This window comes from Micropterus salmoides, unplaced genomic scaffold, assembly GCF_014851395.1.
Source record: "Micropterus salmoides isolate LMB-PRFRI ecotype aquatic unplaced genomic scaffold, ASM1485139v1 Ms_hic_scaffold_1, whole genome shotgun sequence".
NCBI lineage: Eukaryota > Metazoa > Chordata > Actinopteri > Centrarchiformes > Centrarchidae > Micropterus > Micropterus salmoides.
The window spans coordinates 7,645,842-7,665,665 of record NW_024040040.1 but is presented as its reverse complement, the minus strand read 5'-3'; the positions used below and the strand labels follow the sequence as shown (position 1 = coordinate 7,665,665).

The 19,824-nt window shown below is 40.6% G+C and overlaps 1 protein-coding gene across 11 annotated transcripts in view; it reads left to right on the top strand.

Moving 5' to 3' along the window:
• The window catches only part of dmd (dystrophin), a 343,068-nt gene that overhangs the window by 219,470 nt on the left and 103,774 nt on the right, over positions 1-19,824 (top strand). For all 11 annotated transcript variants that reach the window (XM_038716227.1, XM_038716250.1, XM_038716303.1 and 8 more), the window contains 10 exons: positions 1,663-1,845; positions 4,255-4,389; positions 5,734-5,883; positions 14,144-14,305; positions 15,929-16,039; positions 17,268-17,441; positions 17,529-17,684; positions 17,774-17,944; positions 19,069-19,248; positions 19,405-19,527. In XM_038716227.1, coding sequence (XP_038572155.1) covers positions 1,663-1,845; positions 4,255-4,389; positions 5,734-5,883; positions 14,144-14,305; positions 15,929-16,039; positions 17,268-17,441; positions 17,529-17,684; positions 17,774-17,944; positions 19,069-19,248; positions 19,405-19,527 — 1,545 coding nt within the window. The remainder of the gene's footprint in view (positions 1-1,662; positions 1,846-4,254; positions 4,390-5,733; positions 5,884-14,143; positions 14,306-15,928; positions 16,040-17,267; positions 17,442-17,528; positions 17,685-17,773; positions 17,945-19,068; positions 19,249-19,404; positions 19,528-19,824) is intronic.

Below are 19,824 nucleotides of genomic sequence, written 5' to 3'. Positions count from 1 at the left end.
TCTCCTAATCCCCCACGTCTACTGCTCCCTCTCTCCCTCCTCCCTCGCTTCGGAAGGTATTAGTTACACTCCTTCATTCATTGATTCGTTGGCTTACTTTTTCACTCTGTCTCTCCCTGTTTTTTCACACTCAGTGGCTTTGTCAACAGAAGATACATTGATTTATTTTTCGTGCAGCCATCCCTCCATCCATTAAGCCCTCTTTTTTGGTCGTCTTCTCGCCCTCCCTTCTTTTGCTCTTTATCTCTTGCCGTCTGTCTCTCTTGTGTCTCACTGTTCAGACGACTTTTAAGAGTTTCATCGACTTGACTCGGACTTGCCTGTCTTGACTGGCCTTGACTTGGGACTTGTAAAACAATGACTTGGTCCCATCTTTGTAATGTTCCATGGCTGGTTGCTCCTCTCGACTGCAGAAGGCGAGGAGACACAAACACCAACATTGTGCTCCAGTTTATTAAAACAGCAAAAGCATGCCAAGAGATGTTATTTTTTTCCTCTCAATTCTTCCTACAATCGACAAAATCACATACTAACAAATGAAGAAGACACTGCAACAAAAAACTCCTTACTGGAGACAACCATTTTTTCCTTTATAGACATCACATCTGTATTTTTTTTACCCTTTCTTCTTTAATTCTTTCACATATTGTAGATAACCACTGTCTTTTACATGTGCGTTTCTGCTGATTATAGAGTCAAAGGTTTTGGACCTCTCAATAATCACACAAGTGAATGTGCAGACACAACTGAAACAGATGTCTCTACTTTGAGAATATTGTAAGCAGCTGACACTGAAATCTGTCCTCGGATTCTGCACTTGTGTTAAATGCTCTGCAACCCATGCTTTCAATAGCACAGCTGTGCCTAAGTAGTTCTTAAACTTTTCCTGTCACGCCCCCTTCAGAAGCCAAAAAAAGTTTGAGATTTTTATCAATGACAATACAGGTGTTCAGGTAAGCAAAGTAGCCTTGCTAGCATCAGAGCACTTTTATTTGTTTATCTCACTTCATATCCGTGCAACTTTAGGTCTACTCAACATCCACAACTCCCCTTAAGTGGCTCTACGGCCCCCAGTTTGAGGTATCTCTGCCTTTAAAGTACAGCCTTGCAGAGCAGCATGCATGGCTGTAGACTCTTTAATGTGTTCAGACAGAAATTTGACCGCTGGACTGTTTGTGTAAATACTCCCCAAACAGCCAATGTGTATCAGATTGTACAGACATTAGCTGTGAGCTATAGCTAGCAACGGACACACTGAAAGTGTGTGCGGATGTGTGCCTGTGTGTCTGTGTTCAGCTCAGCCTCTGACTGAACTCAGAAACTCCAGTTCTTTCTGTTACTTGCCTCCAGTCTCTCTCTCCTTTTCCCTCTTGTCTGTCTTCATGAAGCAGATTCAGAAAACCCGGAATAAGCGCAAATTTTAACTGAAGTTCGCACCGCCCTAGGCGAAATGTCACATCTTTTCATTCTCTTTGTATGCAATCGCCCCTCCTCCTATCACGTATTGACTGAATACACTAAGTCTTGTTACGTTAGAGCTTTACTACTCTTGTTTAATAAAGAAATGAGTATTTTCACCCCCATTGTCTCATACACTAACACTTGAGAGAGCCCAGTTGGAGGCATCACTTATTAATTTCTCTTTGTCTGTCTCTCTATTAGAGGGCCCAGGAAGAGGTCCACTCCAAGGAGCTAAAGGTCAAACTCCTGACCGACAGTGTGAACAGTTTCATCGCCAAGGCTCCCCCCACAGCCCATGATGCCTTGCGGTCTGAATTGGACGTGCTGACGGCCAACTATCAGCGCCTGTGTAGCCGGCTGGATGGGAAATGTAAAACTCTGGAGGTACGAACTTTTTCTGTCTCCTGTTTCTATCTTCTGTGCGATCATTTGAAAGTGTAAAGACAGAATGCTCTTGAAACTTTTAAGACGGCATGGAAGAGAGGAGGGAGGGGGTTCATGTATACACAATATTGCCAAAAGTATTAGGACACCCCTCCGAATCATTGAATTCAAAACGTTAAGAAGAATGAAAGAATAGGTCGCTATTGCCTAGTGCAAACCACGCTTCTCTCTCTGGCAATCCGATGGATGAGTCCGGGTTTGGTGGTTGCCAGAAGAACGGTACTTGCCTGACTGCATTGTGCCAAGTGTAAAGTTTGGTGGAGGTTGGGTTATGGTGTGGGTTTGTTTTTCAGGGGTTGGGCTTGGCTCCAACATGACAGGTAAGCAAGCAAGGTCCATAAAGACATGGATGAGCGAGTTTGGTGTGGAGAACTTGACTGGCCTGCACAGATTCCTGACCCCAACCCGATAGAACAGCTTTGGGATGAATTAGAGGGGAGATTGCGAGCCAGGTCTTCTCGTCAAACATCTGTACCTGACCTCACAAATGCACTTCTGGAAGAATGGTCAAAAATTCCCATGAACACACTCCTAAACCTTGTGGAAAGCCTTCACAGAGGAGTTAAAGCTGTTATAGCTGCAAAGGGTGGGCCAATCCCATATTAAACCCTACGGATTAAGAATGGGATGTCATTAACCATGTGCATGTAAAGGCAGGTGACCCAAAACTTTTGGGAATATAGTGTAAGTGCCCAAGGTAAAATCTCACTTAGATGCTTGGTAAAGCCGTAGAGCTCATATACATCAGTGCCAGCTCCAGAGGGCATGTTGCTGCACATTTAGTGTGTGTGTGAGTGTTTTCAAGGGGTCTATACAGTACATTATAGATGAGCCAAGGTGAGGCGAGGTTAGCCAAGCTCCATTTCAGGCTCTTGTCCTGCATTTTAGATGTTACCTTCAAACTGTAAGCTTAATCAAAAACAAGTCCGTTTTAATGAACACAAGACCTTTTAATGTTTAATGTTCAATCTGGAGGTTTATTGAGTAATGATGTGATTAAAAAGTGATGGAGATACAAGCTGAAGAAATACATGTAGGGCATCCATTATTCAGTAGAAGATCGTCCCTATGAAAAGTGTAGACAGTGTGTTTTGTGGTTTGGAGGCAGAAATCTGAGAGACGGATATCTGAAAACTAAAACCATCTGCGTGGCTGGATCAAGGGAAGTGAGAAAATACTGGATAAACCTGGAATCTGTGAGCAACATCTTACCTGTCTGACGTGTAGAAAAACACTAAAGCTCAATAACCTTTAAATCCCACCGCGGTGTCAGGAGATTAAGTGACTGCTGGTCTGCCATGTGTATAAAATGCAACCAGTGCCTCTCTTAATTTGGACATGCACATATCCTTCCTGCTGCTGAGTGATGACTGCAGGTATTTAGTAAACTCATAAGAAAGGATCCTGCATACAAACTGTTGTGGGCATCAGAATTTCTGCAGAAAGGAGATGTAGACTGCTCTGTGTGTGCTTCTCCTCAACACACAAATTGTGGCTTTTGTGCGCTCTGTCATTCTTTTTGAGCAATGTCAGTGCTGAAATGTGGATATGTGTGGAAAGCTGATATATCCTAGGAGTAGCTTTTGCTTCTCTTGTTTGGGCAGCGTGAGCACATGAGACAGGACCTCGAAGCTTTAAAATGCCTGTCCACTTGTTGATGCTATAAACTACGTGCTGCACCGACATTGTCTTTCTACCATTAGTTGTTGCAGTACAATATTGTCAAACCCGTTTTAAAACGATTTGTTTCTTTGTGTGAAATCTGCTCAGAGTTAATTTTGTTCTTTTTAACAAATTTCCTGATTGAGTTTCATTTTACATTAAGGAAGCCGGTTCAATCGCTTCAGCCAACTGTTGCTAATTTGCGGATGGAAACAAACTCATCAGACTTACTGATGTTGAACAGATGTTGATGTGACGGCCTGCACTAATGCAGAATACGCGAATATAAAAATACACCACGAGAAAGTTGCAATGGTATCTGTAGATGTCTACCTCACCTCACTCCTTTCTTCCCTTCTTCTTCTCTCCGTCCTCCCTCGATGTGAATCTCTCTTCCCGCTCTCCTCTCTGCCTCAGGTTCTTGAGAAATAATTACCTCTGCGTCTTGGTATTGTTGGTAATTCAACATTATGGGTTAAACACTCGCTCTCTTTCACTATTCATCTCTTTCTGCTGCTCTCCGACCACAGTTGTTCCTGCTAACACATAAAATGTCAAAATAATTAGGGTGTATCATATTTTCTCCTGTCAATCCTTTTACTAATCCTTTCAATCTGTCTCTTTCTTTGTTTCTTTCTGTGCCTCCGGATGTTTTTGTGTGTGTGTGTGTATGTGTGTGTTCTGCAGGAGGTATGGGCGTGTTGGTGTGAGTTGCTCTCCTACCTGGAGCAGGAGAACGCCTTTCTGGACCAGCTGGAGCAGAAACTGGACGAGACGGAAAATCTCCAGGGAAGAGCAGAGGAGCTGCAGGAGGCCCTGGATGTGAGTATGAAGAGGAGGAGGAGAGGGTTTATTGGTTTATACATGCAAACATAAACTATCTATACATTTGAATTCATACAGAGAATATTTAACCTGGAACAACAAAGAAACAGGAAAATTATTCACAGAAGAAAAACATCAGCACCAAAAATTATGATATTTTAGAGCTCCCAGCCCTTTTCAAGGAAGCCAAGTTCTCACGTGGCTCCCCCCAATATTTAGAAATCTCGGCTCGGTTTTGCCTCCTTCTATCATGCAGAGCCACACCAAGCAGTGATCAGATGCGCTTCAACCGCTCACAGCAGGAGATAGCAGTGCTGAGCAATGCCGTTGCGGTTTTGTTACTGGGCCGACTGCGGTCGACCTCCCACAAACAAAAGCTGTGTTTTGTGCGAAACTGATTGGCTGAACATGTCTGTGTCTGTGCTGGAGACTAGGCAGAAAGCTTGACCTGCTGTTTCTAAATGTCTCTCTGTGTTCACCTCTCACCTGAATCTCTGAGGTTTGGAGTTTAGTTTCACTCCTGTGTCCCTGATACATCGTTCAGAGGAAAGATGTGATGTGAGGTACTTGGTGATTTTCATCTGCTGAAGGAAAATGTGAAAGAGATTATATATTTGTGTGTATGTGAGACAGGCCTTAAACACAGAAAAACAATTTTTTTTATAGTTAATCCTATGGAATTTACATTGAATCTTGTAATCTGAGACAATGGGGATTTCTGGCCTTCCTTAGGAAATCAAGTGAAGAAGAGGCTTATGTGTTAACCCTAATTTGTTAATTTGCTTAAAATGGGCTTTTTCAGATTGCCTTAGATGTTACATTGAGGGATTTTGTGAGCTTAAACAATGCAGAACGCTTAAAGCCTTTAGACAAGGATGCATTCTTTCATTTAAGTTAGCAAAGAACAGCAAAAATGCAAATAACTGCCCACTCAGCTGTGTTTTACGATGCTAAATGCTCTGCCGGCATCAGCCAAAGAGACCCTTTTGGGGAATTCAGGAGATGTGAAAAGCTGTTAAGCACCGAGGTCAGGTGAACAAGGACTAATCGACCTCTTTTAGCCTCAACATGTCATCATCTAACACTCTTATCTTGCATAATTTTCAATATGCTTCTCCTACTCCTATCATGAGTTACCTTCAAACAAAACAAAATCAGTTTATATGCAAAAGGCAGTATTGCAGTGTCACTCCCACTGAAGGCATATCATTTCATATAAGCTAACTTTCAAAGTGGTTTTTATGTGATGGTAGTGGAGGATGTCGGATTCGGGCCATAAAGAATACAACTCTGTCAAAATGTGATTGGTGATATTTTGTGCATTTGTGTGTGTGTGTACAGAGTCTAGAGGTTCTTTTGCGGCACCCAGAGGACAACAGGAACCAGATTCGGGAGCTGGCCCAGACGCTTATGGACGGAGGCGTTCTGGATGAACTGATACAGCAAAAACTGGACGCTTTCAACACACGATGGGATGAACTTATGGCGAGAGTAAGACACACGGTACACTCATACATACAGAAATATACAGCACGCATATAAGTGATAAGTAATTCACGCCATGTTGAAGTAAATGCTTCTACATATTGGAGAAACTTCTTCCCTCACACCAAATCTCCTTACTGCAGGTGTTGCAGTTTTTTTTAAGTGAAGTTAAGACAAACTCTGTTCTCATGCTTTTTTAACATACTGCGTAACAAATAAAATGCTTGCTGCACGACAAAAAGTTAGGAAGCGAGAAGCAGAATCAAAACGCACTTGGAGCCGATTCTAATACCCAAACCTTCTGCTTTCACCTATTCACATTAACAACAATCAGAATGCAGTTCTACATCTTTGATTCTGTTTTGTGTCTGTAAAACTCTAATAAATAACATATGTCCTGATACAGGCCGAAACATACACTTAGAAATACAATTACATGTCATATATATAAATACAATTTGCTGATGAATGTAGCTGGTAAATCTGAGTAATATTTCACACTGTAATCATTACTCTGCTGCTGCAGTTTATATAACATCAGGGGTTTTAATTTAAATCCTTTTCAGTTCAGGAATTCACACTATTGCTTCAGCCAAGGACGGCCCAATCGGTATAAGGCTCTTTTACAAAACATAATTTTTCTAAATAAAAAACCTGCAGCCACCATTCAACATCAGTGGAAAACAGTACAACTATTCTTTAAGAACAGTTACTTTAATTGGTTTGAATTTATCTCCACCATTTCATAAAACCTTGATCATAGTTTCTTTTACGCTCCTGCGTGACATCATCAAAAGGTGCTCCATTACACTGTGAAAGGGAGACTGATTACATCTTTCAGAAGAAATTAAAATTTTATGGTGTCATAAGTTTTATTATGTTGGAGTGTAATCACTTGTGAGCTAAACTACTTTATGCCTGAAATGCTACAACTGTCTAGTTAGTTAGTTAGTGACTGTGTGAAATTAAGTGGAAGCTGAGTGACGTCACTACCAGCTTATTTAATTTGAATAAATGAATAATATTATAATGAATAAGTCTATAAAAATCTACTTGTTATACATACCAAGTGCTTGCCAAGGGCACACATTAATTGGATAAAGAATTTATCTTCATTACCTTTACCTGTTTTACTAAATTGACTTTTTCACAAATATTTGCATGACTTCTTTTGAAGAGAGATGTTGACGATCACAAACATTGAGTGGTAATTGGCGGGGCAAAATGCAAATGAGAAATCCATGTCTGATCCCAGTATTTTGTCACCCTATGCATGCCACATGCCACCTCCGTGAAGCTAGGAGGATCAACAAGAATCTCAAACCAACCATTTTTATCCATACCAAAACACATGAAAGACCAAGCATCTAAATGAACTTTACATCATTGTACATGGCTTTAGTTATTGCCATCCACATATATCTCATCTCATCCTACACCACAGTCCAACTGATCTAAAGAAAGCTCAGCTCCAGCTCTGATCAGCTGTGTAACTCATATCACTCAAATCACAAAACAGTTATTAGCAGGATACAACACGTGCACCAATTTACATATACAGTTACAAACGCTGACTTACTTTTTCTCGTTTTCAGTCCAAAAACAGCTGTTGTTTGTGCAATCCCTGAGCTCTTAGGTTTCGTTTCTCTCAAGTCTTTCTATGGAACAAACGGTCTTTATCGTCGTCTACTGGCCGACGCGTAGGAGCTACACAGACATACAATGTATCAAACAATTCGCCTGCTCAAGACGAAGACAAAGAGCCCAATTAAGTTTCAGTTCTCAAGTTGTAGGCCTTTAAAGAATGGGAGTGCTTTTGGTCACAGGAATGTTGATGAATATTCACTGTTTTTATTAATATTTCAATGTTTAGGAAGCTTTATGTTATTTGGAACACGGTTGTATGGACAGAATAGTGTTTGAAGAAAACAACAAAAGTGAACATATAAACAGTAAATATGGCCAAAACATGGACATTCGCCTGGTATAATTTTGAAAAATTGTGTAATAACTGTTGTATTAGTTTATTTTCATCGAATTTACAGTTACAGTTGTATTCTAGGTGTATCAGAACATATTCAGTTGCACTATAAGTAGTTGGATGATGGTGATATTGCTATTAAAATATAGATTTTATACCAGGCAATGATGAAAATATCATAAATAAATAGATTCATTTAGTTACTGATTCAAATTCCTTTTGACCTATCAAAGGAGACCAGAATTATGCATCTAGGCCAAATGGTTGAAGGGTTATTCGTGATTCATTCAGGCGTTTTATCCTGGAAATACGTGTCCGTTTCCAAAAGGTTGAGCAAACATTTTGCTGGTTCATACTTCTGTAATGTGAATATCTCCTATATAATAGTGAAATTCTATCGACCCAACAAAAAAATCTATTTAGATACGTCAACTTGTGCTCTGAGAAAATGTTCTACTATTTTCACAGACCAAACAAATAATTATTAAAGAAAATAGCTTGGTTAATTGTTAATGAGAAAAATCCTTATTTACAGCTATATTCACATCCATATAGGCTACTTGTAATTTTCTTTTCCTGCTCCAAAAGCCTAGTTCACACTACAAGATTTTAAGCCCGGTTTGCCGGTCGGGCTGTGATCGGGAGTAAATCAGTGATTGATCATCGGCCGCCAGTCGTTGTGTGTGAACTACTCAACGACGCATCAAAACGGCTCCCTGACACATTGCAGACGCCAGAAAGATATCTAGCATAGCAAATATCTGGAGTAGTCGGCCGACTCGACATCCACCTCCAGCCAATGAGAGCAGGCAGCTACTTTTTCTCTACAAAAGACTTTTTACTCCCCTCCAGCTCTCTTTGTAGCACAGACAATCCCTGCTACCTGTGTGTGCTGATCCATTCTTTCGCCCAGATTCGTGGTTTTGGAGACCAGCCGTCGGGTGACACAGTCGTCGTCAGCTCGTGTAGTGTGTGACCCCCTGTTTACTATCAGTCACGTAGTGTGAACGCCACAATGACTTCAAGACTCCCGTAACAAGACAGCAAGTTGTGTAGTGTGAACAGCACGGCGATCTGCTAACGCTGAAAGTCGTGCAGTCTGCACGAGCCTTAACCCTCGCTTCTCCATACTGTTTTCCCGCTATACTTGTCTCATCCCACCCTTGCTCAATTTATCACATCTTTCTTTTTCTTCTTGCACTTCTTTGTCACCCTTTTCTAACTCCAAACATTTTCCCTTTAATTCTCCCCTTTTTTCCCCACTTTCTTCCTCCCTTTTCTCCACTTCACTCTCACATCCTCTCTATGCCCCTCTTCTGCCTCCTCCTTCTCCACTTCACTCTCACATCCTCTCTATGCCCCTCTTCTGCCTCCTCCTTCTCCACCTCTTCTTCTCCCAATATCTTCCTTCCTTTGCATCTTACCATCGTCAGCCATGATCAGTGGCAGCAATACATTCTCAGCCTCTTGTGAGACACACACACACACACACACACACACACTGCCCGCTGGGTTGATCCTCCCTCACAATAGCACCAGATTAATGTTCTCCTTGCAGCCTGATAAGCCTCCCTTTGTTTGTCTACCCATCAGAGACTGTGTGTGTGTGTGTGTGTCTCTTCTATTTCGCGCTTTTTTTGTATTTGTTGGGAGGAAGTGTCATTGCGTGCATTGTCTGTGCGTGTGTGTTTGAAAGCAGTACAGAAGCCGGTGTCCTTTGTTTCAGTGTGTATGTCATCATGTATGCATGCAAGGTGAGGCCGGGCGGCTCTGAGCCCTGTTTGTTTGTCATCTATAAAGGGGACGAGAAGCTCAGAGACAGGACGCGGTTGTTTGTGAGTATCTCCGGAAAGACAGATGGAGGAGCAAAAGCACACAGAGAGCAAAGTATGGCCTTAATGTTGTTCCCTTTTGTTTTCTGACTTGAGGGGGACTTCATCGAGGGAAGCCTTTTTTCTTTTTCAAATCTTCTCTTTCTAACTTGATCAGTGCCGTTTGAAGAACACACTGTCAAATCTCTTGGATCGTTTTGTGGACAGGTTTTAGGGTCATTTTTCAGCCGTCCAGTGACTTCAGATGAAAACTAGACATTGACCCAGGTATTAAAAGGTCTACATGCGATCCTTGTGGTTTTGGGGTTCAAAACACCCTAGATAGCACAACTGACATGCAGTGAAGATCTGTTTTATTCATGAAATACGGGCACCCTGAATGGTAATAATATCAAAATCTTACACATTTAAAATGGAGAAAAGGTGTCACATGTGCCGATATATACTGAAAACTCAGCTTGGAATTATAAGGATCTATCTATGAAGGCATAGAGGAAAGCAATCATTTTCTGAAAATGTAAACAGTTTACTCTTACTTTTCATAACACTGAAGTATTGTAATCATTACTATGAGGAGTTATTAAAAATATATTAACATTTAAAACATTACAAAACACTTGAATAGAAAACAGTCTTTAATCATTTTATTAATAGTTCCACTCCTTTTCCTGCTATAAAATGTAGAAATGTCCGCTGTGAAAAGGCTTATTTAGCCACATTCTAGCTAAATTGGGAACCTAATTTGTACCTCATTAATTCCAGAGATGAAATTTGTTCCCTGCATTTGATCCATCCTAACTATTTAGGAGCAGCAGACAGCCACAGTACAACGCACAGGGTTCAGCTCTGAGGCTAATGACTTGATCAAGTTAGTATGTATGCATGTATGTTGTATGTCACATAAACCCAGGAAGAAAATTTCCTATTTTTCAACATTGAAACGCTGCTTATGTACAAACATTTTCTTTTACAAAAGTAAAATGTTTAATACTAGTGCACCTTTTTGGTGCTGACAACAAAACAAACGTGAAATGCTTTTTGTAGAACACAAGCAGCCATATACAAAGTTTGCCAAAATAACAATAATCTTTAACTCTCCAAATTTAGAACAGTAACTTTCCGTCTAAGAATGAGTAATCATGATTAAAACTAGACAAGACATGTCTGGTGTCAAACATCTTGCTGTCTTGACAGTTTTTGACGGTACTGCATTGTGCTTTGTACCAAAAAAGTTTTAAGGTTCAATACCCAGCCCCATGCTTATGTAGTTACCCGATGATTTAAAAAAAGTCTATAAAATAAAAAATTTTTGTTTTGGGGTTTGTTTTGTTCCAAGAAAAATGCATTGTTGCAAGTTGTGTTTTAATTAGCTCTAAACAGGAAGAAACACAACGAGAAAAACATGAGATTTAAAGCTACCCTGTGTTGTTTTTACCACTAGTTGTGCTATGAAGCAGTGTTTTTAAAAGTGGGTCCTTCCTTATTGGTATTGTGTGCTTCCTCGTGTGAAACATACATAGTTCTGGCCATGGTTTTATGCTATTCCACCGCTGTGTCAAGAAACAAACAAATACGGCAAAAACATTTAAAGAAGACGAAGACTCATAGCAAGTAGTAGTAAACATTGCAAGTTTTAAATTTCAATGTTGCTTTGAAATGCATTAAACAACATTTTTTTGAGACTATAAATAACTTTGATTAGAAATAAACTACACAAGGTACCTTTAATAAAGTATCATCAAATAACATATTAGTCCGTTACTTTGCAAACATTGTTGGGAATTGAACCAGTTACCCTTAACAGATTAAAGCCTCACCCCATCTTTTTTGATTGCTTCTACAACATGACCTAGAAATTGTAGATATAATTCACATCAAAGAAATCTGTCTTATCTGCTTGTTCCTACTTCTTATCCAAAGAAAAGTATTATAAGTGCAAGAGTCAAATAGCTGAATGCCAACACTTCTCAAGCATCAGATGGAGCCAAGTTCTAAGGAGTGCAGGGGTTCAAGTAACTGCAGAGACAGTAGAATAAGTATATAATCTCATTATATCAATGTCCCACTTTAAAACTCGTGTTGAGATAAAGCCAGCCCGCGCATGTAAGAAATGTTGTTTCACATTTCCTTCTGCACTTCTTCAGATCAAAGAAACGTGTTTGCCATTTTAATTTCAGCTTCTTGTAACGGCTGAAAACCAATAAGAGGAAGTGTGGTGCGAAGAACGCTGCTTGTGCTTTGCCGACGGCGTTTCCAGCACGAGGCAGTTAAGCAAACAGTGATCCTCCATCTCTCTTGTTCACAATGACTGCATTCGTGACTGCATGCCTGTGTTTGTGTGTGTGTGTGAGTGTGAGGAAGAGAGAAATAAATAAAAAGGGGAAAACTGAGTGTTTAATGAGAATATGTATTCATGAGCCGACAATTGCCAGGGAAATGGAGTATCGCCACAGGGAAGGTTGTTATCAATGTTTTTCTAAATATTTAATCTGACTCAAATTCTCATTTCATACATTATCAACTAAGACATGGGAGCGAGAAAGCACAAAAAACCCATGAAGAGCACTGCGTGTGACACAAGGGTTACACAGACTCAGGGCTATACTTAGAGGCATTATCCTTCTCTATGGGATTAGCATCCTCACCTGGAACAACATACATTCACTCTCACTCTATGTCTAACGCAGGTTTATGATGTAATAAGCCAATTTATTAGTTAATCTTGTAGCCAGTTATCAGGGGAAAGGGAGAAAGGAAACACTTCAGTAGATGCCAGGCACCTGACACATCAGAAGATCAGTGGTTATCGGCTTGGTTAGTAACAACTGCGGCCTGGATGAGGTCGGTCACTCAGAGACGGCATGAAAGAGAAACTCCGGAGTCCTTCTTTCAAGAGGGTACATGTAGGGGGAGTGTGTGTGGAGGGCGTGTCTGTGTACATGTAGTTCTGTCTTGTGTATGTGCTTGTTTGTAGGTACACATAAGGAGGCTTGTGTGTATGTGTTTTTGTGCATTTAAGTCGTTGTTACCTACACATGCTCGAAAGTGAACAGCTTTTAGTTTTAAAAGGTAAAAACTTTGTCATACTAGCATTTTAAATGAATGAAAATTTTCAAATTTTAGTGGATTCATTTGCTGGAAGGAAAGCTATCGTAGCTTATTAACTGTGTTGCGCCATTAACTTTTATTTGATCTCTCTGTCAAATTGGAGTATAAACTGATACACAAAAAGAGGAATAGTTTGTAGACAATTATGGGGAAGCGATATGAATGTATTGCCCTGCTAGCGACTAAGCTAACAAGCTCACAAACTGACACTGAAGAGCTTTTTCCTACTTCAATTGAACTCTATATTGAATGAAATTATGTACTTGGGTACAAAATGCCATGGCGGTTTTAACAACACAGTACAGAGAAAATAGAACCATTGTTACTAACTCGTGCTAGCAGGTCCCAGGTGGCTAGTGTGTTAGCGCACCAGCTATATTAGTTCACCAGCTAGCCCTGAAAATAGTCACTATGTCAGTTCAAGCTTTTAAATATGTAAACTATATATATAACTGCTTCACAAATATATAGTTGTTGTAAGTTCAGTAATTACCTAAAACAGCTGGTCAATATAGTTTTTAGCAGTTGTTACTCAAACAGGAGGAAATAGTGCATATGTTGGGGACTATTTTAAGCGGCAGATGAACCCACATTTGGTGCTCTAGTGAGTATATGGGGCAGCAGGACAGTGTATTTGGGACTGAGTCAAAATAAACCACAGTGTGTGTTTAAGATAATGAATGAATATGTTACCCAGTGCAATAGTGTGGTTCACTGATGTGTTTTTAATAGTTTGTGGACAACATTGGAGCTCTATGGCACAGAAGAAGAAGATATCAGGTCTTGGATACAGACATAATATTAGTAGGATCCATGTTTGTTGATTTGGCACTGCACATGGGTTAAAAAATCTAGAATAAATGCCAGACTTATAGAAAATAGTTGAACGTTTTGTTACGTTCTTGTTTAAAATTTACACCATCAGTAAAAAATAAAAAGAAAGGCTCGTCACTTGATTTAGATCAAAGTCAATATAATCTTTAACTCTATTGGTCTAATTTCAGCTTCTGAAATGTAGTAGGCTGTGTGTGTGTGCCTGTGTGTGTGTGTGTGCTCGCAATTGTAGATGTGATGTTATTCAGCACTGGCCTTTTATATACTGAATGCAAAAACAAACAGTAAACAAGATAACAGCTTTAAATATGTGAATTAAATATACCAAGCTCCCCCTGAGGATTTTTTAAAGATGCAGCTTATCTGACTCTCACTTTATATACATGACTTGGAAAACTAAATGTATGAATGCAAACATCAACTGATGTGTTTCCCGAAAGCTGTTCCCTCTATTTATATTGTATTTTTTGTGTTTGGATGTTTTTTGATGAGGTGTTTCCTGTTTCCCCAGGCGGTACTCAGGCAGAAGGAGCTGGAGAAGAGCGTCCAGTGGGCCCAGGAGAATGACAAGGTGCTGAGGCAGCTCCAGGAGTCTCTGGCCAACACAGACCGCCACCTCGCTGCTTACCTGACTGACCACATCGATGCCCAGCAGATACCGCAGGAGGCTCAGGTAGCCATCAGTGTGTATCTGTGTTTGCGTTTAAGAACTTAAGGTGGGCCGTAATATCTAAAATATTATTTTACTACCTTCTTTTAGCGGATGACAATATTTTAATTTTGTTTTAACTAACCACACCACTTGTTTTCAAATTTTGAGTCTCTTCCAAAGGGTTTTGTAATCTGTTCAGTCTGCAAAGATCATACTCTCCAAATAAAACTTGTTGAGCTAACTGAGAAATATGGACATGATATATGGCTAGATCTATGCATAACTGCACCTGTTGATTACAACTGGATCAATTCTGTTCTGTTTACACCTAATTGATATCACTACTACTTTTGCTGTACCCAACCAGTGGGGCCAACTAACCGGACCCGACTAGATGCAAAAAAGGCTGGGTGATAAAAAGATAACAATAATCAGAGCGATAGAACTTTCCTCGATAGAAATATAGCAAATGTTCAATTAAGGTTCGATTTAGTTCCTATGAATCACAAATAAATCAGCACTTGAAAATGATCAACAGTTTGGCACTAAGTGTTTGTAATGTTCTGACCATAAAGAATAGTTTAAAACCACAATCAACCGTCTGGTTTCGACAGTGAAACCAGAATTGATTAGACTAAAGTGCCGGTATTTGAAAAAATAGTTGCTAACTTCAATAATTGGAGGATTTAGTGGTTGATTCAGTTGACTTGTGAAACGCTGTGGCCTTGTCAGATTGAATCATTGAATCATCAACAGAGACAGCCGTGTGGACAGATAGAAGAGAGAAGAGAAGGAAAGGAGACTGGAAATACACTTATTCTGTGTGTGGATGTGTGTATTTGTGCGTGCAAAGCGTGCAAAGGAACCCAAGAGAGAATGGCAAACGCTCTTTTTCTCTCTGTGGTCCTAATTATGCCTTGAGCTGCTTTGGACTCAAACACATACACCCTGTCTCTGTCTTTTTCTCTCTCCTTCTAACGTCTACTCATTCTACATATCTCCTTGTCCCTCTTTCTCTCTGACAGACACACTCACACACACACACAAACACCTACCAGGCAAATCAGACAATAGATCATGAAATAATGGCTCATAAGGACAGAATGATTGATGGAAATATAAAAGAGTGAGTGTGTGTGTGTGTGTGTGTGTGTGTGTATATATAGGGAGGGGAAGGAGAGATTACCTCTGCGTGCGCTGTAGACCACCGGTGCAAAGGATGACATTTCTCTCTCGCCCTCACACACACTGGAGGATGAGAGAATGATTGGATTAGAGTGGTGTGGATGAGCATATCTGATTACAGGGCACTTGGTATTTAAAAAGGGAGAGCGGTGACAGAAACCAAGTGAGTGTGTGTGTGTGTGTGTGAGAGAGAGAGAGAGGGCTAAAAGTTATTAAAGCTTTTGAGCACCCCCTCCTCTCTCCTTGATTCCTCCTGCCCCCTTGTGGTCAGCAGTGAGAGGTACGCTCTCAATCATTAAAGTTTTTTTGCTTTAGTTTCACTTTCCTAACAGACTTTGTTCAGTTTACTGAATTTCTATACTTACTTGATCAAATATTGTATTCATTTGAGTAAAAAAAAGTCATTTATTTTAATGTGACATTTATTTAAAGACGTGTGTGTGTGTGTATGTTTAACAGAAAATCCAAACTGAGTTGAGTGGCCATGATGCGACCCTGGAGGACTTGAGGAAGAAGAACCAAACCAAAGACCCATCCAATAGCATGATGGGACAAATAGACCTTACCCAGGTACACAATAACACCTGCAGAGACACATGTACATAGTGTGTGTGACATATAGAGGGGTCTCTGGGGATCAGAGATGCTCACAAGTCTTTGAGCTAGAGTCCAAGTCAAGTCTCAAGTCTCTCGTGGTTATTACGAATGCTGTATCACCTGCTGCGTTCAATCCAGGTTGCTAATAAAACTGCATAGCTATAAGGAATTCTGTAACTGTTACAACCATGTCATGTGCAATGCAATTATTGACGGCTTAATAAATACTGTAAGTCAACACGCTCCCCAGACTCTTAAACCCAGTGTAACGTTAACTAAGTAAAACTGTGACGTTGCAGAACCAACAATAAACCTGTAACCTTTTTTTCAATTACAGAGCACAACCATGTAGCCTAATGTACAATGCGTCTACAATTAATGACAGCTTATAAACTACTGTAAGTCAACAAACCCTGTTGAGTTTCAAACCCAGTGTAAGTTATAACTAAATAAAACTGTACAAGTTACATAGTCAACAATAAAGCTGTAACCTGTTTTTAACTTACAGAGCACAACCTGTGCAATGCAGTTAATGACAGCTTATAAACTACTGTAAGTCAACACAATCTCCTGACTCTCAAATCAATAAACTGTAACCTGTTTTTAACTTACAGAGCACAACCATAATGTGCAATGCAATCACTGACAGCTTAAACTACTGTAAGTTAACACACCACCACCACTTAATTAAACACCTCTGAAAACCTTCAAATCATACACTCAAAAATATGGTGAAAAAAGGTGAGTTCTACTGTTTTTCCGCTATTGCATATGTGAAAAAAAGTGAAAACAACTTTTACCCTGTGTGAAGTCTCATAAATGTCCTCAGGGGATGTCACTTGATTCAACTTCGGCTGGGGCTGATTACTACAAGCTACTCCTCTGCCTCCTCATTAATGACCAATACCCATAAACTAATCCAAATGCCAAATATCAGTCGTTGTTTGTCCAACGGTGAAATATGTCCTCAGACAGTCATATCATTAAACTAACAAATACAAAATCGTGTTTGGAGATTTGTTAGTCAGTGTGTAGAAAGCACACAAAGCATATTCCTGGTGTCTTGTCAGAAGATGAAATAACTAATGAATCCACATTGTGCCAGCTGTGCATAATTTACACAGAAGAGATTTGAGTGTGATTTTCTGCCAGTGAGTTGGTCTGGGCAGCATGTGTGTACTATCTTTGTGCCTTGTCACAGAAAATGCTGACAGACGTGTGGACCAAGTTCCGTCTCTTCCAGAAGCCAGCCAACTTCGATGCTCGGCTGGCTGAGTGTGAGCGCGTGCTTGCTGGGGTCAAAAACCAGGTGGGGATGCTGGATATCGGCAGTGTGGAGCAGGATGTGGTGCAGTCACAGCTGGAGCAGTGCATGGTGGGTTATCGCGTCCCGGTGGCAGGTAGATGGATGGATGGATGGATTAATCCTATGCTAAGCGCCTGCTGTCTGTTTGTGTAACAGAAGTTGTACAAGGTGCTGAGTGAAGTGAAAGGGGAAGTGGAGACGGTGATAAAAACAGGCAGACAGATCGTCCAGAGGCAGCAGACTGAGCAGCCCAAAGAGCTGGACGACCGCGTGACCGCCCTCAAACTGCTCTACAACCAGCTAGGATCACAGGTTAGGATTCACAAAAACACAAAGTTAAACACACAAGATCATACGAGTCAGATTTAGACATGAATTTGTCCTTGTTTATGTGTGTTTAGGTAACTGAGAGTAAACTGGAGCTGGAGAAAAGTCTGAAGTTGTCAAGGAAGCTGCGAAAGGAGCTGAACGGGCTGACAGAGTGGCTCGCCGCCACTGACGCCGAGCTGACCAGGCGCTCTGCTGTGGACGGTATGCCCAGCGACCTGGAGGCTGAGGTGGCATGGGCACAGGTATGACACACATATAAAGACACAAAATGTTATGTTCCTGGTGTGAATTTGGCCACCTTTGACACCTTGGACACCTTTGTTGAATATTGTTAGGATTTGAGATAATGGTAAGGAGGACAAAACAGAACTCGGTATCAAGGCTCAAGGAAAAACAAGCAGCCATTTATTTGCAATCTTCAAAAATAATGGCGAAAAGAAAGACATGGGGGGGAAGTATGACTCTCAAAAAACTCAAGAGAAACCACTCAAAATGGACTCCATCCTGCCCCACTATACTCACATACATAGTATGAGAGCCCAACAGGACTAAAATTGAAAGCCGAAAAGGTCAACAACAACACATATTGCTCATAACTACAATGCAGTTAAGTTAATTGCACAACAATGTAGTATAAACACATTCAATATGAACAAATTAATCTTATGGTTACTGTTATGGGTTCCTATGGTATCTAACTAAAGTACATTTCATTTCATCACAGAACACCTTTTTAATTAAATCTCACCTATTAAAAAATCACATAAAAGTGGTCCTGCTGAGGTGTGCTGCTTCTTTAACGCTGCATTTGGAGGCAGCAAAAACAAGCTGTAAACACAACACTGACATATTCAGTTTAAACTAGAATGGCTAACGTGTTAGCAAACAGTTGCCTATTTACACATCCGGCATACACAGAGCAACATCAGCATTCATTCAGAGTCAAGCCTGTGTCCAATATAGTCTCACTTTGGCTCTACTGTATTTTGGTCCCTACCAACTCCTGAGAAAGAGATCTGTCTCTGTAGCTGTTAAACGCTCCACTATCTTCACCAGCCAGGTGCTGACTGTGTCTGTAGCAGGCTGTAAAACTAAAACAATGAGCTGAAAGATGCTAAAACAGTCAGTTGAGCTGAGAGGAACTGCAGACAAGTCTTTGTGGGTTCATCACTACGAATGATACCTTTCACATACAAGTAGTCATGCGCCATTGTATGTATAAAAATATTGATTATAGCTGCTTTAAAGAAAGCCCACACGTACTCAGACTCTCATATAGCAACATGCTAAAAACGTGTATAATTTTCAAACTGTGATTACGTTGTTTCTTTCCTCTTCTCTTGGGCCCTTTTCTTCATCCTCCCAGTCCATCCACGGGGAGACAGAGAGGCGTGAGCCCCAGCTGCAGGGCGTGGTGGACCTCGCCGAGGCCCTCAAGGCGGTGCTGCGGGGCCACGGGGGCCTGGTGGACGACAAAGTCAGCCTGCTGCGCTGCAACTGGATCGCAGTCACATCCAGAGCAGAAGAATGGCTCAACCTGCTGCTGGTTAGAGACAGAAATAGAATTATTTTTAAATTATCTGTCTTATCAGTGCTAAAAATATGCCCAAATCTCTATAAATAACTAACTTGCAGTGTCACTGTTTGCAGCTTCAAGAAATGAATACCTTCTCTGTCTGCCTCTCTCTCTCCTCTCTGTCAGGACTACCAGCGGCAAATGCAGAAGTTAGATGGAGAGATAGAGGAAGTGAACGGATGGATTGACGGAGCAGAGAAAAAGATGGACGAGATAGAGAGCCAGGGACCCAACGACGCTGTGCTTAAGGTTGTAACGTCTGTCTTTATGTATGTTGTTTTTAATATATAGCTTAAATGTTTCATGGTGTTTTTTTTCTCCACTTATCTGTTTGTAGATTACATTTGAGGGAGATCAATAATACAGTGAAAAAATACAGTGTTACTTGAAAATACAGATAATAATCCTGTTGTTATTAGCTGTGAGACAGAGTGATAAATCATTAACACATAGTTATCGTTTGTTAGTGCCCTATGGGAGGCAGTGATTGTTGACTCTACACTATTATTAAATGCAGGGTTGATACCATTTTAATCAGTGGAATAA